This window comes from Danio rerio, chromosome 19 (assembly GCF_049306965.1).
Source record: "Danio rerio strain Tuebingen ecotype United States chromosome 19, GRCz12tu, whole genome shotgun sequence".
Lineage (NCBI taxonomy): Eukaryota > Metazoa > Chordata > Actinopteri > Cypriniformes > Danionidae > Danio > Danio rerio.
The window spans coordinates 17,669,455-17,687,397 of NC_133194.1; the positions used below are offsets into that span (position 1 = coordinate 17,669,455).

The 17,943-nt window shown below is 40.0% G+C and overlaps 1 protein-coding gene across 8 annotated transcripts in view; it reads left to right on the top strand.

The window, feature by feature from the left end:
• The window catches only part of ptprua (protein tyrosine phosphatase receptor type Ua), a 434,849-nt gene that overhangs the window by 287,470 nt on the left and 129,436 nt on the right, over positions 1 to 17,943 (top strand). For all 8 annotated transcript variants that reach the window (XM_005159552.6, XM_009294143.5, XM_009294142.5 and 5 more), the window contains exon 6: positions 13,116 to 13,293. In XM_005159552.6, the coding sequence (XP_005159609.1) occupies positions 13,116 to 13,293 (178 nt within the window). The remainder of the gene's footprint in view (positions 1 to 13,115; positions 13,294 to 17,943) is intronic.

The following is a 17,943-nucleotide window of genomic DNA, read 5'->3' on the forward strand; positions in this document are numbered from 1 at the left end:
ATCCAAGCATATAAGCACACCTGGAGCGAGCAAACGCCATCCTTTTCGCTTCAGAGACTTTCTGATAGAGTCGATGAGGGTTCCTCCTGCTGTGATCCAGCGATTCCGAGCGAACGAGAGCATTCTCCTGGTCCAGAGTCTGTACACGCAGCTGTAGACGGTCGAGCTGGGTTTCTCCCTTGCCTGCCATTCCTTGGTTCCGGTCCTTCAGAGCGGTGCGTATAAAGTTGCAAACTTCACAGAAAGAGCAACACAGTCGTGCAGCACGTCCTTTTCAGGACGGCGCTCCGACTGTGCGTTTCTGGATGCGGTGGTTTCCTGTCCTCGGATGATGGGCACGGGCACTGCATTGCATGCCTAGGGGGTCCAGCATGTTAATGCGCTGCTCGCGGGCAGTTCATGTTGTCATTGCGATGCCATGACTGTAAAAGGGCAAACCACCCCAATTGTCCCCTGCTCTGCAGCGGGCACTCGGGCAGATCTAAGGGTTTCAGCGAGAGATAATCCGTCGCCCACGGGCCCGCGGACCTCCCGCTCCTCCAAGCGTTCCATCCAAGCTTCGGGCGGGGGAAGCGATCCATCTAACAGATGGTAGCCCTTACGCTCGATGACACCGGTGACCAGACGTCCACCGCTGCATCGGAGGGTGGGCTTTCATTGACCGATGATGATCCAGACCCGCTCGCCCCCTCCGGGTAGGTAAGCGCTGTCAAACGGATCCTGAAACTGACATGTTAGCTGTGCTTTCCTGGGCTGCTTCGGCCGTGGGTTGGAGGTGGTTTATCCCCCAGCTCCGCGGCCGGACTGACTAGAGGGGCGTCCCCTGCTTCCTGGAAATGGACAGTAGGCTCACGCGGTCATATCCCAAGCGCAGGCGCTGGCCGAGCTGCATGAGATGGGGCAGTCTGATGGGTGATGTCTTATCGGCGGTCCATAAGCCATAAGAAGAAGCGAGCGCTTCGGTGCGTTTCACCAGTGGCTCACGAGCGCTGGGAGAACGGTCTCCTTTCTCCTACCCCTCGAGCCTCCCCTCCTGAGCTCGGGTGCGGAGTGAGAGCAAATCTCTCACCTCCAGCTCTTCCGTGGGACCCGCGCGATTCCCGGATCAGCACACCCACTCAGAGCTGCCCCACTGCTGGTACGTGAGCGATTGTAGCGATAAGTCCATTAGCGAGAGCTCTGCCTGCCTGGTTAGCGCGGGCCAGCTCTTCGCGGTGGCTCATAGGCACAATTAGACTCGGCTATGCGATTCAGTTCGCGAAACGGCCCCCCAAGTCACGGGTGTCCTGGCGAAGGATGCAATCAAGCCGCTCCCTCCAGCCGAGATGGAGAGCGGGTTTTACAGCCCACACTTCATCGTGCCCAAAAAGAGCGGTGGGTCACGGCCAATCCTGGATCTGCGCATTTTTAAACCGCTGTCTGCACAAGCTGCCGTTCAGAATGCTCACGCAGAAGCGCATCCTCAAGTGCGTTTGTCCTCTGGGTTGGTCTGCAGCATTAGACCTGATGAACACGTATTTCCAAAACTCCACTCTTCCTCGCCACCGTCAGTTTCTGCGGTTTGCGTTTGAAGGTCGAGCTTGGCAATACAAAGCCCTTCCCTTCGGGCTCTCTCGGGTCCTCACCAAGCCCGCGGAGGGTGCCTTAGCGCCCCTTTGGCTCGCGGGCATCTGCAACTCAATTTTCTTGACGACTTTAATTTTTGCCCTCTCTCGGAGCAAATGATTATGCACAGAGACAAAGTGCTCCGGCACTTCCACCTGTTGGGGTTTCAGGTCAACCGAGAAAAGAGCAAACTCGCCCCCGTGCAGAGGATCCCTTCTCTCGGGCTGGAGCTAGACTCGGTCACCATGGCAGCGCGCCTCTCAGCAGAGCGCGCTCAGCTGATGCTGTACTGTCTGAGAGAGCTCGACAGTAAAATAGTGGTCCCACTGAAACTATTTCAGAGGCTCCTGGGGCATATGGCATCCGCAGTCGCTTCATGCAACTCGGATTACTCTATATGAGGGCACTTCAGCACTGGCTTCACGATCGAGTCCCCAGACGCGCATGGCACGCGCGCACACGAGTCTCTGTTACTGCACTGTGTCGCCGCACCCTCAGCCCTTGGAGCAACCACTCATTCCTACAGGCCTGAGTGTCTCTAGGACAGGCGTCCAGTCTTGTTGTCGTTTCAACAGACGCTTCCAACACGAGCTGGGGGGCTGTGCGTTGCGGGCATGCGACTGCGGACCTGTGGAAAGGTACCCTGTTGCATTGGCGTATCGCCTGGAGCTGTTGGCAGTGTTCCTCGCTCTCCACCATTTTTTTCCGGTGCTGGAGCGGCAAAACGTGCTGGTCAGGATGGACAGTACGGCGGCGACGGCGTATATCAACCGTATGGGGGGTATGCGCTCTCACCGCATGTCTCAGCTCGCCCGCCTGCTCCTCTGGAGTCATCCGCGGCTGAAATCGCTGCATGCCATTCATATTTAGGCAAGCTCAACCGTGCAGCCGATGCACTCTCATGGCAGCCTTACGTCCTGGAGAATGGAGACTCCACCCCGAGTCTGTTCAGCTGATATGGGCGCGATTCGGGGAAGCCTAGATCAATCTGTTGCTTCCCCCGAGATCGCTCATTGCTAGTTGTTTTTTTTTCCCTGACCGAGTGCTCTTGCCACGGATGCACTGGCTTACAGCTGGCCTTGGGGCATGCACAAATACGCGTTTCCCCCAGTGAGCCTGCTCACGCAGTTACTGTGCAAGGTCAGGGAGGACGAGGAACAGGTTGCCTGGATGTCAGAGCTCTCCCTCCTCGCGATGGCCCTCCCCTGGCAGTTCACTTCGAGAGAGCACCTACTCTCTCAGGGACAGGGCACCATTTGGCACCCTCACCGATCTTTGGAGGTCCTAAGACGCGAGGAAGACTTAGGTAACCTCCGATTGCGGTGGCTAATACCATCACTCGGGCTAGAGCCCCCTCCCCGAGCGCGCCTATGCTCTGAATTGGAGTCTATTCACTGAATGGTGCGTCTCTTGCTGAGAAGACCCCCGTAATTTGCCAGATCAGCGTTGTGCTTTCTTTACGCCGAGAGAAGTTGGAAAGCAGGCTGTCACCCTCCACACTCAAGGTTACATGGCTGCCATCTCCGCTCTCATGACGCGGTGGCTGGCAGAACCGTGGGAACGCATAAACTCATCATCTGGTTCCTCAGGGGCGCTAGGCGAAATAATCCACCCCGCCCCCTCTCATGCCCTCTTAGGATCTCGCCCTCGTTACACGAGCTGCATCAGATCCCTTCGATCCTCGACTCAGTATCTTTCTGTCCCTGAAGACAGCTCTGCTGGTCGCGCTGATATCGATTAGAGGGTCGGGGACCCGGAGGCATTTTTCGGTCATTGACTCGTACCTGTAATTGAGCTGGCTTTCTCTCACGTCCTGAGACCTTGCCCGCGATATGTGCCCAAGCTTCCTTCCACTCCGTTTTAATACCAGGTAGTGAGCCTGCAAGCGCTGCCCTCGGAGGAGGCAGACCCAGCCCTTTCTTTATTGTCCAGTTCTTGCGTATTATCCGGACCGCACTCAGAGTTTAGATCATCTGAGCAGCTCTTCGTCTGTTATGGCGGTCGGCAGCAGGAAAGTGCCGTACCGAATTAAGTTTTCCCACTGGATTGTGGATGCCATTCTCTCGCTTATCAGAGCCGAGGTGAGCCGCGTCCCCCGAGAGTGTGTGCCCACTCCACTCGGAGCTTCGCATCCTCTCGGGCGCGCGCACGCGGCGCCTGTCTAACAGACATCTGTAGAGCTGCGGGCTGGGCGACACCCAACACATTTGCAAGGTTTTACAATCTGCGAGTGGAGCCGGTTTCCTCAAGGATATTAGGTAACCCTTGGTGATTGAGGAAACAACTCGGTAGGGTGTTGAAACATGCTTTCTGCGCCATTCTCCCTTACACGGTGGTACGTGCGCCTTTTTATCTGTCAGTAAAGTTCCCCGTCAGGTGAGCCCTGCAGATTCCTCCGTGGCCCCCATCACTGACTCAGCGGAGGAGTCACTTGCTGGCTCACTACGTTGTAGGTCTGCCCTCTGGTCAGCCCGCCCCCCACCCCCCCGCCATATGTAGTCCATATGTAATTCTGCCATCTATCCCCCCTTGGGTAACGTATGGCCTCCGCAGCGTCCTCACTATCGGGATTGCACGCTTCCCAACGTACTGTCGTATTTTCCTAGAATTATCTAGATGCTCACAACTTCCCAAAAAATATATTTAAATTCGTAAGACTTCTGTTGAAGTAGGATAAATTAGGGCCAGGGACACGTTGGAGGACCGCGCCTCCCATGATGTGAGTGTGTCACGCTTGCTTGACTATCCCCTCATCGTGGGTGTTGGTACGGTGCAGTCATTATGACGCTTTCCATAGTCTTCCCATACGTGGATTTTCAATATCAAATCTACTCTATAGCACTGAAGTTCCCCAACCGAAGTGGAACGTTCGAGGTTACAGAAATAACCCTTCCGGGGAACGGAAGTGCTATACTCTGTCCCTTACCTGTTTGAAAGTCTCTTCAGCTTAAAAGGATGGCGTTTGCTCACTCCAGGTCTGCTTATATGCTGGGATAACTGGCAATGAAGCACACCTGTGCAAGCTTACGCTGCCAATTCATTGCATTCATTGGCCCATTCAATACTCTTTCAGACAAGCGGCTTCTAAACCGAATCCTTCCCATACGTGGATTTTCAATATCAAATCCACTGTAAAGCACTTTCGTTCCCCTCCTCGGGGAACGAAGGGTTACTTCTGTAACCTCGAACGTTACCCCCTCACAGTTGCCGTTAACAGTAATTTTAGCTATATGCACAAAAACAATCTTTTGTACCAGGCTGTAAAAATGTTTTATCAGCTGTACAATTGGCCAATTTAGCATTGCAGTCAGTGAACATCTGGAGTATCTGGAGCCAGCCCCCAAAGGCAAATAGATGAATTGCAGTTTTAGTTACCTCCGTATTGGCTTTACGAGGGAGAGTGGGATATTGCCGCTTGGTGGGGGTAGATAACAACGCTGGAAGTCAGTTTGAGTGACATCCTTTTTGTGATCTAAAATTTCACAAATTGTTCATAGAGTACACTGTGCTGCTTTTACACAAGGAGATAGCGGGCAAAGGAAGAAGCAAGCTTAAAAAGCTGTCCGAAGTTTGAGTGACCCACATTTTTTACTGAGCTGATTTGATCTTTACTATAATGCGAACTCCCCATCCGCAGCTGATGCAGGGTGAGGCCACACCCCATATTTTGCGTCTTAGTGCACTACGTCTATATGAGGAAATATCTTTGAAAATATTGTTGCAAATTTACCTAAATTTTTAGTGTTTGACACCAGTTTTTGTTTGACACCAAACATCATATATCTTGCACATGTACAGTACTGTTGGTTTCATCTGCTATGAGATGGGTTACAGTAGCTCGTTGATATATAACAAACTACAGCATGTTATTCAAGGATACACTTGGCCAAATTGCACTAGTTTAAATGATTGTCTTTCAACTCATATGTGCACATTTATGCTGTCTCATAATGGTACAGAGTGCACTTTCTTTGGAACGTGATGACCAGTTCTGTGGATTGATAAATTATCTCTCAGTACTCTAAAATGTTATAAAACCTCCATGCTTGTTGATATATGTTATCAATTCACATGCAAATGGTCATTGTGGCACATTGACTAGCATTGTTTTTTGCATGGTTTGTTACTGGGAGTTTGTAGCAGGAACTAATCAACCATTTGTTCTGATAACATAGATTTAAAACAAAGGCAGTCTATGTCTTCCTAAATGCCTGTCTTATCTGTCAGGGTAACATAATTGGATATTTTAACAGAAGTTTTTTTTTTAGAACTTTAGAGTTTTAGAACCTTTTGCTGTGGTGGGGGAGAGTTCTTTTTGAATTTAAAGCAGTGAATTAAGGTCCTACAGATGTGTTGCAGGTTTTTTTCCTTTTAGAGGTTGCGTTTGGCCCTTTAGTTCCAATGAAAAGACTTCCTAATGCTTCAGCACACCAATACATTTTGGACAGTGTCATGCTCCCAACTTTGTGGAAACCATTTGGGGATGGTTCCTTTGAGATGAATTAGAGCGGAAACTGTGAGCCAGGCCGTCTGGTCCAACCTCAGTTCCTGACCTCACAAATGCACTTCTAGAAGATTGTTCAAAAATGCCCATAAAACGGACTCTAAAAATTTGTCGAAAGCCTTCCCAGAAGAGTTAAAGCTGTTACAGCCGCAAAGGGTGGGCCAACTCTAGATGAAGCCCTGATGGTTAAGACTGAGATAGTATTAAAATTAATCTGCATTTATAGGCAGACATCACTCTCAAAGTTTACCACTCAGCACTTACACATCTGAAACACTTTCTGGGGGACTGAAGGCTCTTTAACATTTTAAGGTTTTACAATTGGACATGAGTCATCGTCTTTAATTACAAGGACTTTTTTTGTATATATTCTTTTATAACACATTTTCTTTGTAAATCGGTTTGGAAATTCTCTGTCAAGAGAGAAGACAACACCGTGTCAGTTTCTAACTATGTATTCTCTGCATAGAAAGCTACATTCTAAATCTAAAGAGCAAAATTGAAAGCATTATGAATGTGTGTGTGTAATATATAATCAACGCTGGTCAATATGAAATTAAAATCACCCAAAAGGGATTTAGAATTTGCCTGTGTAAAAATATAAACTACACACACACACACACACACACACACACACACACACACACACACACACACACACACACACACATAAATATATATATATATATGGGTGATTTTAATTTCATATTGACCAGCGTTGATTAACTGTCTTTTTTTATTTACACACAATAACTTTAAAGCAAGACAAGCACTATGTTGCATATATTTAAGACAGACATCATTCAATATAAACTCTCACTGTATGATTCGTAGATTAAGTAGCATTGATCTCTTATCTATAACTTAAAAACATTTATTTATTTATTTATTTATTTTATTTATTTATTTTTATTGTTATTTTGTATTTTGTGTTTGTTTGTTTGTTTGTTTGTTTGTTTGTTTGTTTGTTTGTTTGTTTGTTTGTTTGTTTGTTTGTTTGTTTGTTTGTTTGTTTGTTTGTTCATTTATTTGTTCGTTCATTTGTTTCACTGCCTGGAGATTTGTTAGGTGACTATTCAGTATGTATTGCTAATTGTGATTTATTGCTGATTTATTGCTGACTTGTTCAAAGATAATTGCTAAAAGACTTTTTTAAATGTTGAGAAATATATTGTGCCAAAAACCCTTCTTATCCACATTATGTTAATACACAGAATCCAGCACATATAAAATGACAGTTTTAATTTCCTCTATTTAATTGTTCCTCTAGCCTGAATATGCAAATTGCACGCATACACACACACACAGAGAGAGAGAGAGAGAGAGAAAGAGAGAAAGAGAGAGAGAGAGAAAGAGAGGCTAATACATGAAACTTATACACCTCCTAGCATTTAATTAATGTAGTTAATGTCTTCTTCAAATCCTCACCACAGGCGAAACACTTCACACTGATCTTTCCTAATATCAGTTATCACTAACAACCAGCATATGCATTTAAATGATACCTAATAAGGCTTTTACTATTTTGCCCATTTACACTAGCTGTAGTTATTGCAAATAAAAAGTAAGAAAGGAATAAACACATACATGCATACAATGCTCAGCATATATAAGTACACCCCTCACAATTTTAAATCCATATTTTTAAAAGGAAGCTATACAATATTGTCCAAATACTGTACATTAGATTAGTCAGTACTGAAGCCAAATCTAGGTTGTTGTTGTTTGTTTTTTTATTATTATTTTGCTGGAATTAAATTGTATTATCTTTCGGTTTCTAAATATGTTTGGTGACTATTTTAATAAATATATCTGTTTAATAATATGTTTTGTTCAAATGCATACAAATACATTGCCTATATTCACTGAGAAATAAATAAAAATAGTCATTTTCTAAATGGGAAAAAAAGGAAAATAAATGAATATAGCTTAAGTCAGGCCCTGTCACATTTTTTTTTTTTTAAGTGAACATGTACGTTTCTGATAGGATGTCCCATATACACTGTTCTTACATTACATTCCTTACTATCCACAATTCCAGCTATTTAGCTCTGAATATCCTTTCACCTGTGATATAAAGATCTCCCCACTGAGATTTCTTGTCAAGTGACTTTAATTGCAGCTTCCATGTTGATCCTGTTTTGGCTTAGAGCGAATCCTCATTGGACTGAGCTTCTCTCAGTTATGTTCTCACTGCAGTTTAAATAGTACAAACAAATCTGTCTGTGCACATCATCAGTTCACTAGCAGAATCTCTTCTCAGGCAGGGGGAAAGAGTTCAAAACGCGCGTTCACATTAGAAAGTTTTCTTTCCATTTTAATTGAAGTGTAGTATTTATCCTGGTGCTCTAGCGTGACCGTAAGGCACAGTGTGGTGAGGCGTAAAATGTTGATATTTACATCATTTGTATAATTGCCAGCCATTTCTGTTCTCTGTTTATTTTCTCATTTGCTTTGCTGGCATCACAAATGCTTCTAAGCAATTCAGAAAAGATTAAGGCTTTTAGAAAAGTGCATTTGCAGGCAACAAAAGATGCGTTGTTGTTAGACGTCCAACATGATGTGTGTTTTAGGATTAGTTCTTACCAAAACGCATATTTTGTCATCATTTACTCACTCTCATATTCTTCCAGGCCTGACGTTTCTTTCTTTGATTTAATACAAAGTGATATGTTTTGCAGTGCTCATGCTGGTCTTTGCAGTAAAATGAAAGCTGCTAGTGACCGTGGGTATCCCGTTCCAAACAAGAACAAAACACCATAAATGTATCATAAAAGCAGTCTATATCTGTCTTATTCTCAGTATAGACATTCAAACCAATGTTGTTGTTGATAAGTAAAAGTAAACATTAAAACAGTAATGTTTACTAAAATAAAGCTGAAAAACAGATACTCTATTAACTGACTTTAAAATAAGATTTAATATGGTGTCTTTATGTTGTTGTCGTTGTTGTTGTTGCTTCTGCTGCTGTTGGGTTGTTGTTGTCAATACCCCCTTTCACACATACAGACCTTACCGGAAAATTACTGATAATTTTCCGGAAATGTCTGTATGTGTGAATAGTCCTTTTTAAAAGTAACGGTAAATTCATTCTGGCTTTTTTCTGGAAAGGGAAGTTATAACATTACCGGTGATTTGCTGGAATGCTTCTCTGTGTAAATGCAGAAGAAAGATTGCCAGAAATAGCATGTTCATGTCTACAACATGAGGACGTCCTCTTTAGCCAATCAGAACTCTCAGACGCATTCACGTCCGCGCAGTTTATGAGAATAAAAACCTGTGATTATTTTTCCAGACACATTTAGCTGCTAGATGTTAGTCATATAATGTTTCTATGTTCATTCTTAACGCCAACTGGGTATATCTATATAATGCTTATGATAAACCAATGTTTGTTTAACATCTAGCTCTGATGCATGTGCACGTAAAGCAGCCAGCACACACATATATTATGAACATCTTGACATGCGATAGTGTTCCTCCATATGTTTTCAATAATGTTGTTCACTATACTTATCTGTCCACAGAGTTTGTAATGTAGTCAAATGTTTACAAATACAAGCACAGCTGTTTAGAGCTCATTTCTGGTTATGATGTCAGAATTTACCAGTATTTTGGAATGGATGTGTGAATGGTCTTTTCTGGAAAAAAATCTGTAACGTCCTTGCCTGTGTGAACAATGCTTTTATGAATTTACTGGTAAAGTAGTTCTGAGAAATTTTCCGGATATTTACCATTATCACTGTGGGAAAGTAGCTATTGTTGTTGTTGTTATCCTTATTGTTGTTGTTGTTGTTGTTGCTGTTCTTTTTCTTCTTCTTCTTCTTTTTCTTTTAGCTTCATTGCTTTTATGCTTCGATGCAGTGTTTCGAAACACTTGTGCTTTGGGATCCCGACTCTATGTCGAAACGTCAGTTTCACTTCAGCCATCCCTATTAAACAGTAGACCATCGCTTTTGAACTCAGAATATCACTTTTTTAAAACATGCACTCATTAGCAATATTGCTGGCTATAGTGTTAGCCTGCTCATGCTTGCTCCACCCCTGGACCCCGACACAAAACACAAAACAATATTAGGGGTGTAATGGTTCACAATAATCACGGTTCGGTTCGATACAACACAGTGGTCTCACGATTTGGTACTTTTCGATCTTTTTCAAGTTTGTTATTTGAGATGTAGAATGCAGGGAAAGCGGTCGAATAGAGAGACACTGCAGCGCTGTTGAAGATTGTGACTATTTATATCGCTTTGACGGATAAATTTGAATTTCTAGTCATATTGTTAAAGGTGCCAAAGAGAATTTCTCATTGTTTACATCCTTGTTTATGTTTTCACTATAACATACCATTAACTCTAGAAACCGTGAATGTAGTTGATCAAATTAACAAATAAAAATACTTACAGGTTGTGGCTTACAATCCACATTTTAATGGAGTCTGATGGAGAAGGTTTTATTTGAATCCAGCACTGAACTGAGAGAGAATGTTGAAGTTGTCCTTTGTCAAATGCTAGAGCTATATATTTTTATAATTATCTGGAACCTAATTAAAATTAAATTGGTAGCACTTCTTTCTTTGTGTCGTATTCTTTGGAAGCCCAAATACAGAAACAGAAAAAAGCTCTGTGGAAATTGCAGGGTTTAGAGGCATTTTAGTTTTCTCTGCTATAACATTACAGCGCCTCTGGTCGTGCCCCTTCACTTCGCAGGGTGTGTGTGCATAGTGAATGTACGTAACCGGAAGCCCTTGTGATCTCACTAGCCCCAAGTATTTTTTTGTATTGCCCAAACTTCTTTTGCTGTAGAATTTGCTAAGCTAACTCTGTAAAAGCCAATGTCTCCCTTTGCATTGAACTTTGAACGTCTTACATTCAGAGATTATGTTTATGTTTACACAGCTACATCACACATCAACTAAAGTTTAAAAAACTGTTTGAAATTCCTGTTTCTGAAATGTTTCCTGCTCTTTATCCTTGATTATGTTTTACTCTCAATTTCTGAGAGAAACTAAGTTAAAATGCAGCTTTTTTTCTCTGCATTGTTTTGCCTTTTCTGCCAACAGAGAAATGCATGTCATACAGGTTTGAACTGACATAAGTAAGCTAAATAAAGGTTGAATATCTTCTGAAATACCCTTTTTTCTTAATTTGTTTTTAATGGCAGACTCTTTCTTTCATGAATTTTGTGAATTCACTTCCTGTGTGAGTAGCGCTTTGTCCAAACACCTGGAGTGTGTGTGTGTGTGTGTGTGTGTGTGTGTGTGTGTGTGTGTGTGTGTGTGTGTGTGTGTGTGTGTGTGTGTGTGTGTGTGTGTTTAGAGGAATGAAGGGACTGTGTGTTCCTTCTCTTCATAAACACCCTGCATCTCACTTTCTGAATACAGCACTAGTTTTCCTAAATTGACACCTTTAGGCGTCATTCTTATATATTATAGGCTATTAACAGATGGTGGTTAGATTTGAACAATTGAGGAAATCAATGGTTTGGTCATCATCATTACAGTCAAACATGTAATCAGAATATACCATCTCCTCATTGGTCCTTTAAGTTTAGCTTTGCTCTGTTTATGCATCATAAAATATTGTGATTCATGACTCATGCTTTTTAATCAGAATACATAAAATGAGATGCTGCCTGAACAAATGTAATTGTTATCAATTTACCATGGGGGCGACGCAGTGGCAAAGTGGGTAGCGATGTAGCCTCACAGCAAGAAAGTTACTGGTTGCTGCCTCGGCTGGTTCAGTTGGCATTTCTGTGTGGAGTTTGCATGTTCTCTCTGTGTTCTCGTGGCTTTCATCCAGGTGCTCTGGTTTCCCCCCACATGTCCAAAGACATGCAGTAAAGTTGAATCGGGTAAGCTGAATTGTCCGTAGTGTAAATGTGTGAATGAGTGTGTATGGGTTTTTCCCAGTGATGGGTTGCAGCTGGAAGGACATCATCTGCATAAAACAAAAATGCTGGATAAGTTGGCGGTTCATTCCGCTGTGGTGACCCCTGATTAATAAAGGGACTAAGCCGAAAAGAAAATGAATAAATGAATGAACGAACAATATGCTATCTTTATCTTCATTGTCATCATCATCATCATCATCATAATCATCATCTTCTATAGATAATAACAATAATAATAATAATAATAAGAAGAAGAATTTTACATTATAAAATAAATTATGACATGGTTTATTATTATTTATAATGCTTAATAATATGCAGCTGACCTTCTGTTCATTAATTAAACAAACAAACAAATTAATTAAGCGGTTTTAATAAAGTCAATTAAATTAAATAAACATGTGTGACTTTTAATTTTAATAATGCATTAATAAATGTTTAACTTATCACAATGCAAAATTATTAAAGTCTATTAATTGTTGATTGATATGACCTCATCTATTTATTGTGTTATACTATATAAACTAATAAAACATTGTGTACCAAGCTTCATGTTGTATTTATTTAACATCAATCTGCATTATACAACATATATAAAACTATGCATGCTGTTTTCATAAATCAAATCATGTTCTGTCATCCAGTATTCTGAACTACCCTCTAAGTATTATGATTTCATTCTATATGTTTGTTTGTAAACGTACGTTTAATTGACAAATGTTTCATTTTCCAAGCTCTCTTAGGCTTATGTTTGGCTTTTAGTGACTTGATTGGGTTTACTATACATATGTGTAATAAGCATGATTATTTATGAGAAAGCTGTTTCAAAGAAATGTTGTCAGAAATGAATCTAGAGGAAGTGTTTGTGTTGGTGTAGTGTCATATTGTTGAATGCAATGCCGAGTTGGCCAATGATTAACAAGAAAATGTCAATTATAAAAAATCAGTTTGCAGACATCGGATGTAAACCTGTGCCTCTCACTGATCATAATGTCAAAACAGAAATTTGCATATGCATTTTTAATGTAATGAGTATATTGTTTGAGTGTAAATACAAATGAAAATAGAGAAGAGAGATTCAGCATCTTGTACCTTGTACTTTCTTTTTCAGAGGCGTAATGGTGTTCTGATGGCCCCATACTCTGTGACGTCATCCATTGGTGAGCGGCGATTAGTTGCTTGGTTCCAGGTGGGAGGAGCTCAGCGTGGAGAGCAGGACCTCTATAGGTGCATCACCCAGTCAACATTTGGAGCTGCAGTGTCGAACTTTGCTGAACTTATTGTTAGAGGTATGTATTTTTTATGTCCTAGCTATACATGTTTTAAAATAGTTGTAAAATAAAAAATAATAATAAACTATAAAAATGCTTTAAAAAAAGAATGTGTATATAAAAAATTCTATTAAATACAAGAGTCTAAAAACCCTTTTGTATGAGGAACTATAATCTTCCTCCATTCCATCACATCTACAGCTGACATCAGAACAGCAGGAACCGTTACTAACATCAATTTAGAGCTAGTATTTGAATGACTCTCTAGCATAATATCTAGTGCTGACATTTTTAAATTATATGGCTTAACGGCATGGAACGCCATCAATTTACAGAGATTTCAGTATTTCACTGCAATCGGGATATCACAAAAATTAACCTTGAAAAAACAAAGCAATGCAATCACTACTAGATTACTGTTGTGTTTGTGATGAGGAAAACACTAAACACATGCAGGAATGTGCAGAACGAAAACAGAAGACTCATAAGAAACCAACAGTTGGCCAACCAAAAAGTAACTTAGGGTTATACAAAGAGTGGCCAACACAACATACATGTCAGTCCCATCTCACATTCAATACACTGCAATTACTTTGGTATATAATTACAGCACTGAAACATAAAAAGAGAGACTCAGAAAGTCACTCACCTGTTTTATAATGTTTTGATCAACTGTAGTTTGAAAATATGCCAATCTTTTCTCCTCCAAGGGCTTATTATGCAGTCTCTGTTACCATCTTTTGGATGGACTATGTTAACAGTCTTTGCTCTGCACAATGACAGACTAATGGATGTTGACACACTGTTTTTAGACATTATAAATATTTAAACTAGGCACTAACCTTATAAATAAACTGCCTATATGCAATCTTAACAGCTAAATTTTTGCCCAAAATGGCCTCAAAGTACATGATGTTGTCAAACAGCTGCAATATGTGTCAATATATATATATATATATATATATATATATATATATATATATATATATATATATATATATATATATATATATATATATATATATATTGTTATACTTCTTGTATATGGTTGTTGGACGATTCTGATTAGTTAACAAATGTAGTTAACAAAAGGTGTGCGGCTTTTTAGTTTAGTTTTTAGTTTTTTTAGTTGTTTTTAGTTCATTTTAGTCCAGTAACTGTACAGCTGAAGGAGTTGCAGGCGGTCAAAGGCTTCTTAGTTCTTTTTCTTTTATCATATTATTTTAGATATTTCAAAGGTCTATAAAGCCTATGCACATCAAATAAACCAAAGCTCACAAAGCCACTGATTAAGCAAACAAATACAGCATGCAGTAATAATGAAGCTCTAAAAATATTTTGGTTAAATGAATTGAAAAAAGAAGAAATATTATAAAGAGATATACATATAGTTTCCCAGTACTGGGTTGCAGCTAGAAGGGCATCCACTGCATAGTTGGTGGTTCATTTCACAGTTGCAACCGCTGATAAATCAGGCACTAAGCTGAATGAAAATGAATAATTAAATGAACGAATGAATGAATAAATGAATAAATGAATGAATGAATAAATGAATGAATGAATGAATGAATGAATGAATGAATGAATGAATGAATGAATGAAATACATAAAACATATTTAATTGTTTGCTGATAAATGGATTGAAATAAATATTAAAATTAATTAATTTTATTTGATTTTTTTTTTCATTTCATTTCAGATGGGTGAGGTTAGATTTATTTACAACTTTCAATTCACAGTGCAGGTTTATTAAATAATTTAAACAGTGAAATTATTACATTATTTAAAGTTAATGATGTATTACTTAATGCGTTGTTATATTGTTCATTTTAACTATTGCATGTTTTTTAAAGTTAAGAAGTTAAACGTATTTGTAAATTGTTACCAAACTTGTATAACTTTGTTGTATTTTGCTCTGAATATCAAATGTGCTTATTTTTTGCTTTTAAAATAGATGAGTAAAGGACACCATAATTTTCACTATTTTCTCTATGCTGGCTTGCGGTAATGTCAGAAGGTTTCTTTACTGTACGTCTTCGTTGATGGTTCTCAGCTAGAATAAGGAACAGTAAGTTCCTGCCTTTTTCTATAAAAAAGCAAAACTTTTTTGGCCAATGCCAATAATTTACAAAGTTTAGCCTCTTCATAGCACTCTTAAAAGTAGCATTTATATTGCCATCATTCTTTGCTACTGGTAGGTAGTCTTCTCACAGAACAGAACATTCTAGAATCTTCTGATCCTGCTGAACTCCCAATCAAATTCACTGATTTACTGTAACATCATGTCCCCACCTAGTGCTCTCTTCAGTAAAAGCCAAAAGCCTGACAGAGTTAAAACCTCTCTGACTAGAGCACTTGAGAAAACCAGCGGACTGATTACACTCATATCCACCAATCACAGACACATCTCCCCCAAAATAACCAAATTACTGGCGCAATCAGTTATGTAAATGACCACACGCTGCCTCGTTATGGTCCAAGTAATGATTCCGATCCTACAAGTGCCTCTCGTGATGGTAGCATGATTGAAAGAGAGAATGACTCATGTTTCTACTGGAATTGAGGTAATGTCAATGAAAGTCCATATAACAAAAGGAGTAATCATTGTTTGTCTTGTGTTCTGTGTAAATAGTGTACTTCACAATGGCAGTTTTTTTTTTTTTTTTTTTTACTTCTATTATTATTGTCTGAAGTGTGCTGTGTTGGCGTCACAGTAGAACTTTGGATTGTGCTGATGTGAATAAATGAGCAACAGTGCAAATCAAACCTATAATAATTTGCTTTATGGCTCCATTCACCCAATTTCTTTTAACTTGAAATGGAAATAATAGTATGATGCTTTACTTTTGAAGTGCACATAAAATTATTCTTGTTTTGGGTGAGTTACTTTAAAAATAGATCACTGGTAATTACTAATTACATCAATAAAATTTAATTTCATTACTTTTTTTAATTACTTTATCTGTCATAAGTGATTTAATAGCTTGATTCAATACTAAACATCCACATAGGCAATGTAAAGCATGTACAACTCTTTGATAAATATACCCTTCTTTATTTGCAAAATTGAATTATTAGGCACAATATATTATGAATCTGATTTGCTTAACAAACAAATCAGTGACTGATTTGAACTGACATCTTGTTTAAATTGATACTGATTCATGAGCCAGGAATTCTATTTCTCAAATCTGATTGGCTTATCGGCACTGTTCCAGCCTCCTCACCCATGTGTATGACAAAGACAGCAGTGAGCCAAATATGCCAAGCAAAGTACCAAACACACTATAGTTTGATGAATACTGCAGCTGTTTGACCACATACTTTTCAGAATTTTTAGGTGAGAATATACAGTAGATTGCAAATGTGCAGTATATTTATAGGAAAAATTAAACTTAAACCTACAACAAATTAGTACAACATGTGCCAAAATCAACACATTTAAAGTGACTCTGTTTGTCAAAGACAGACTGTCAAATGTGGGTACAGTTGTGTAATGACTATTATAAATATTTACAAGCAACCACTGTTGTTATTATCTAAAGACATCTCTATTGTTAAACTAAATAGATAAAAAAGCTTGCATTGGTCAGAATTTGTCTTGCTTATAGAATCTAGGAGAGCTTGGGAGTTTCAGGCAAGGTGTTTCTGCATGTGAAAGCAAAGCAATAGAGAATGCATTAATTTCTTGATTCTGATGGGGTAGAATCCACGAGGAGGAAGTCTGTTTAGACCTCGTGTCCCCATTGGGAAGGGGTTTGCCATTGAGGAGACTTGTGGATGTGCCTTTTAAGATGGAACTCCATTGGCATTTGAGGATGCGTCAAATCTTTAAATTTTACATGAGGTCACAGCTAAAAGACGTGCCAAAAGTCTACGTCTACCTTGTTTGATACAATTACAAGAGATGCATTGTAAATTCTGAGATTTAAAGATGGTTAAACAGACAGTAAATGAGTTGGGTATGAAATAAAATAAAGATTACCTTAAATAAAGTTCCACAAATCATATTCTGCAAAGTCAAAGGGCCCTATCATACACCCGGCACAATAAGGCATAAGGGGCCCTATCATACACCCGCCGCAGTGTGACGCAAGGCACGGCGCAATAGTGTTTTGGTAGTTTCAGCTTGGCGCAAGAGTCGTTTTGAGGCGTTGCGCTACGCTGTTTAAATGGCAAATGCATTAGCGCTCATTTGTGCGCCCATAGGCGTTCTGGACTAAAAAGGAAGGCGTTCTGAGGCGGACCACTGGCGCGTTGCTATTTTGAGAAACTATAACAGATTTTTCATTAGACCAAAACTAACCCGGTCTAAACTCTGCAGAGTTGCGCCTCGCTTACACACTGCTTAATACGCACAAGAGAGCAATAGGCAAATATCTTTACATATGAAAAAATGTAAATATTAAGGATATATATAGGATATAATAAGAATACATATAGGATATAAATATAAAGGATTAAAATATTACAAAACATATTATTTTCTAGCCTACATAAATATGAAAAACCACTGCTTTTATGTCTTCTTCATCTCGGGAGGCTTTTTCAGTTCATTCATAACAATTTGCTTTTGTATAATGTTATTATTGTTAGCAATATTATTTATTATGTCCATATTTATATTTGTTTTATTAAAAACAAGCTTAGATTTGCCCACCTGTCAGA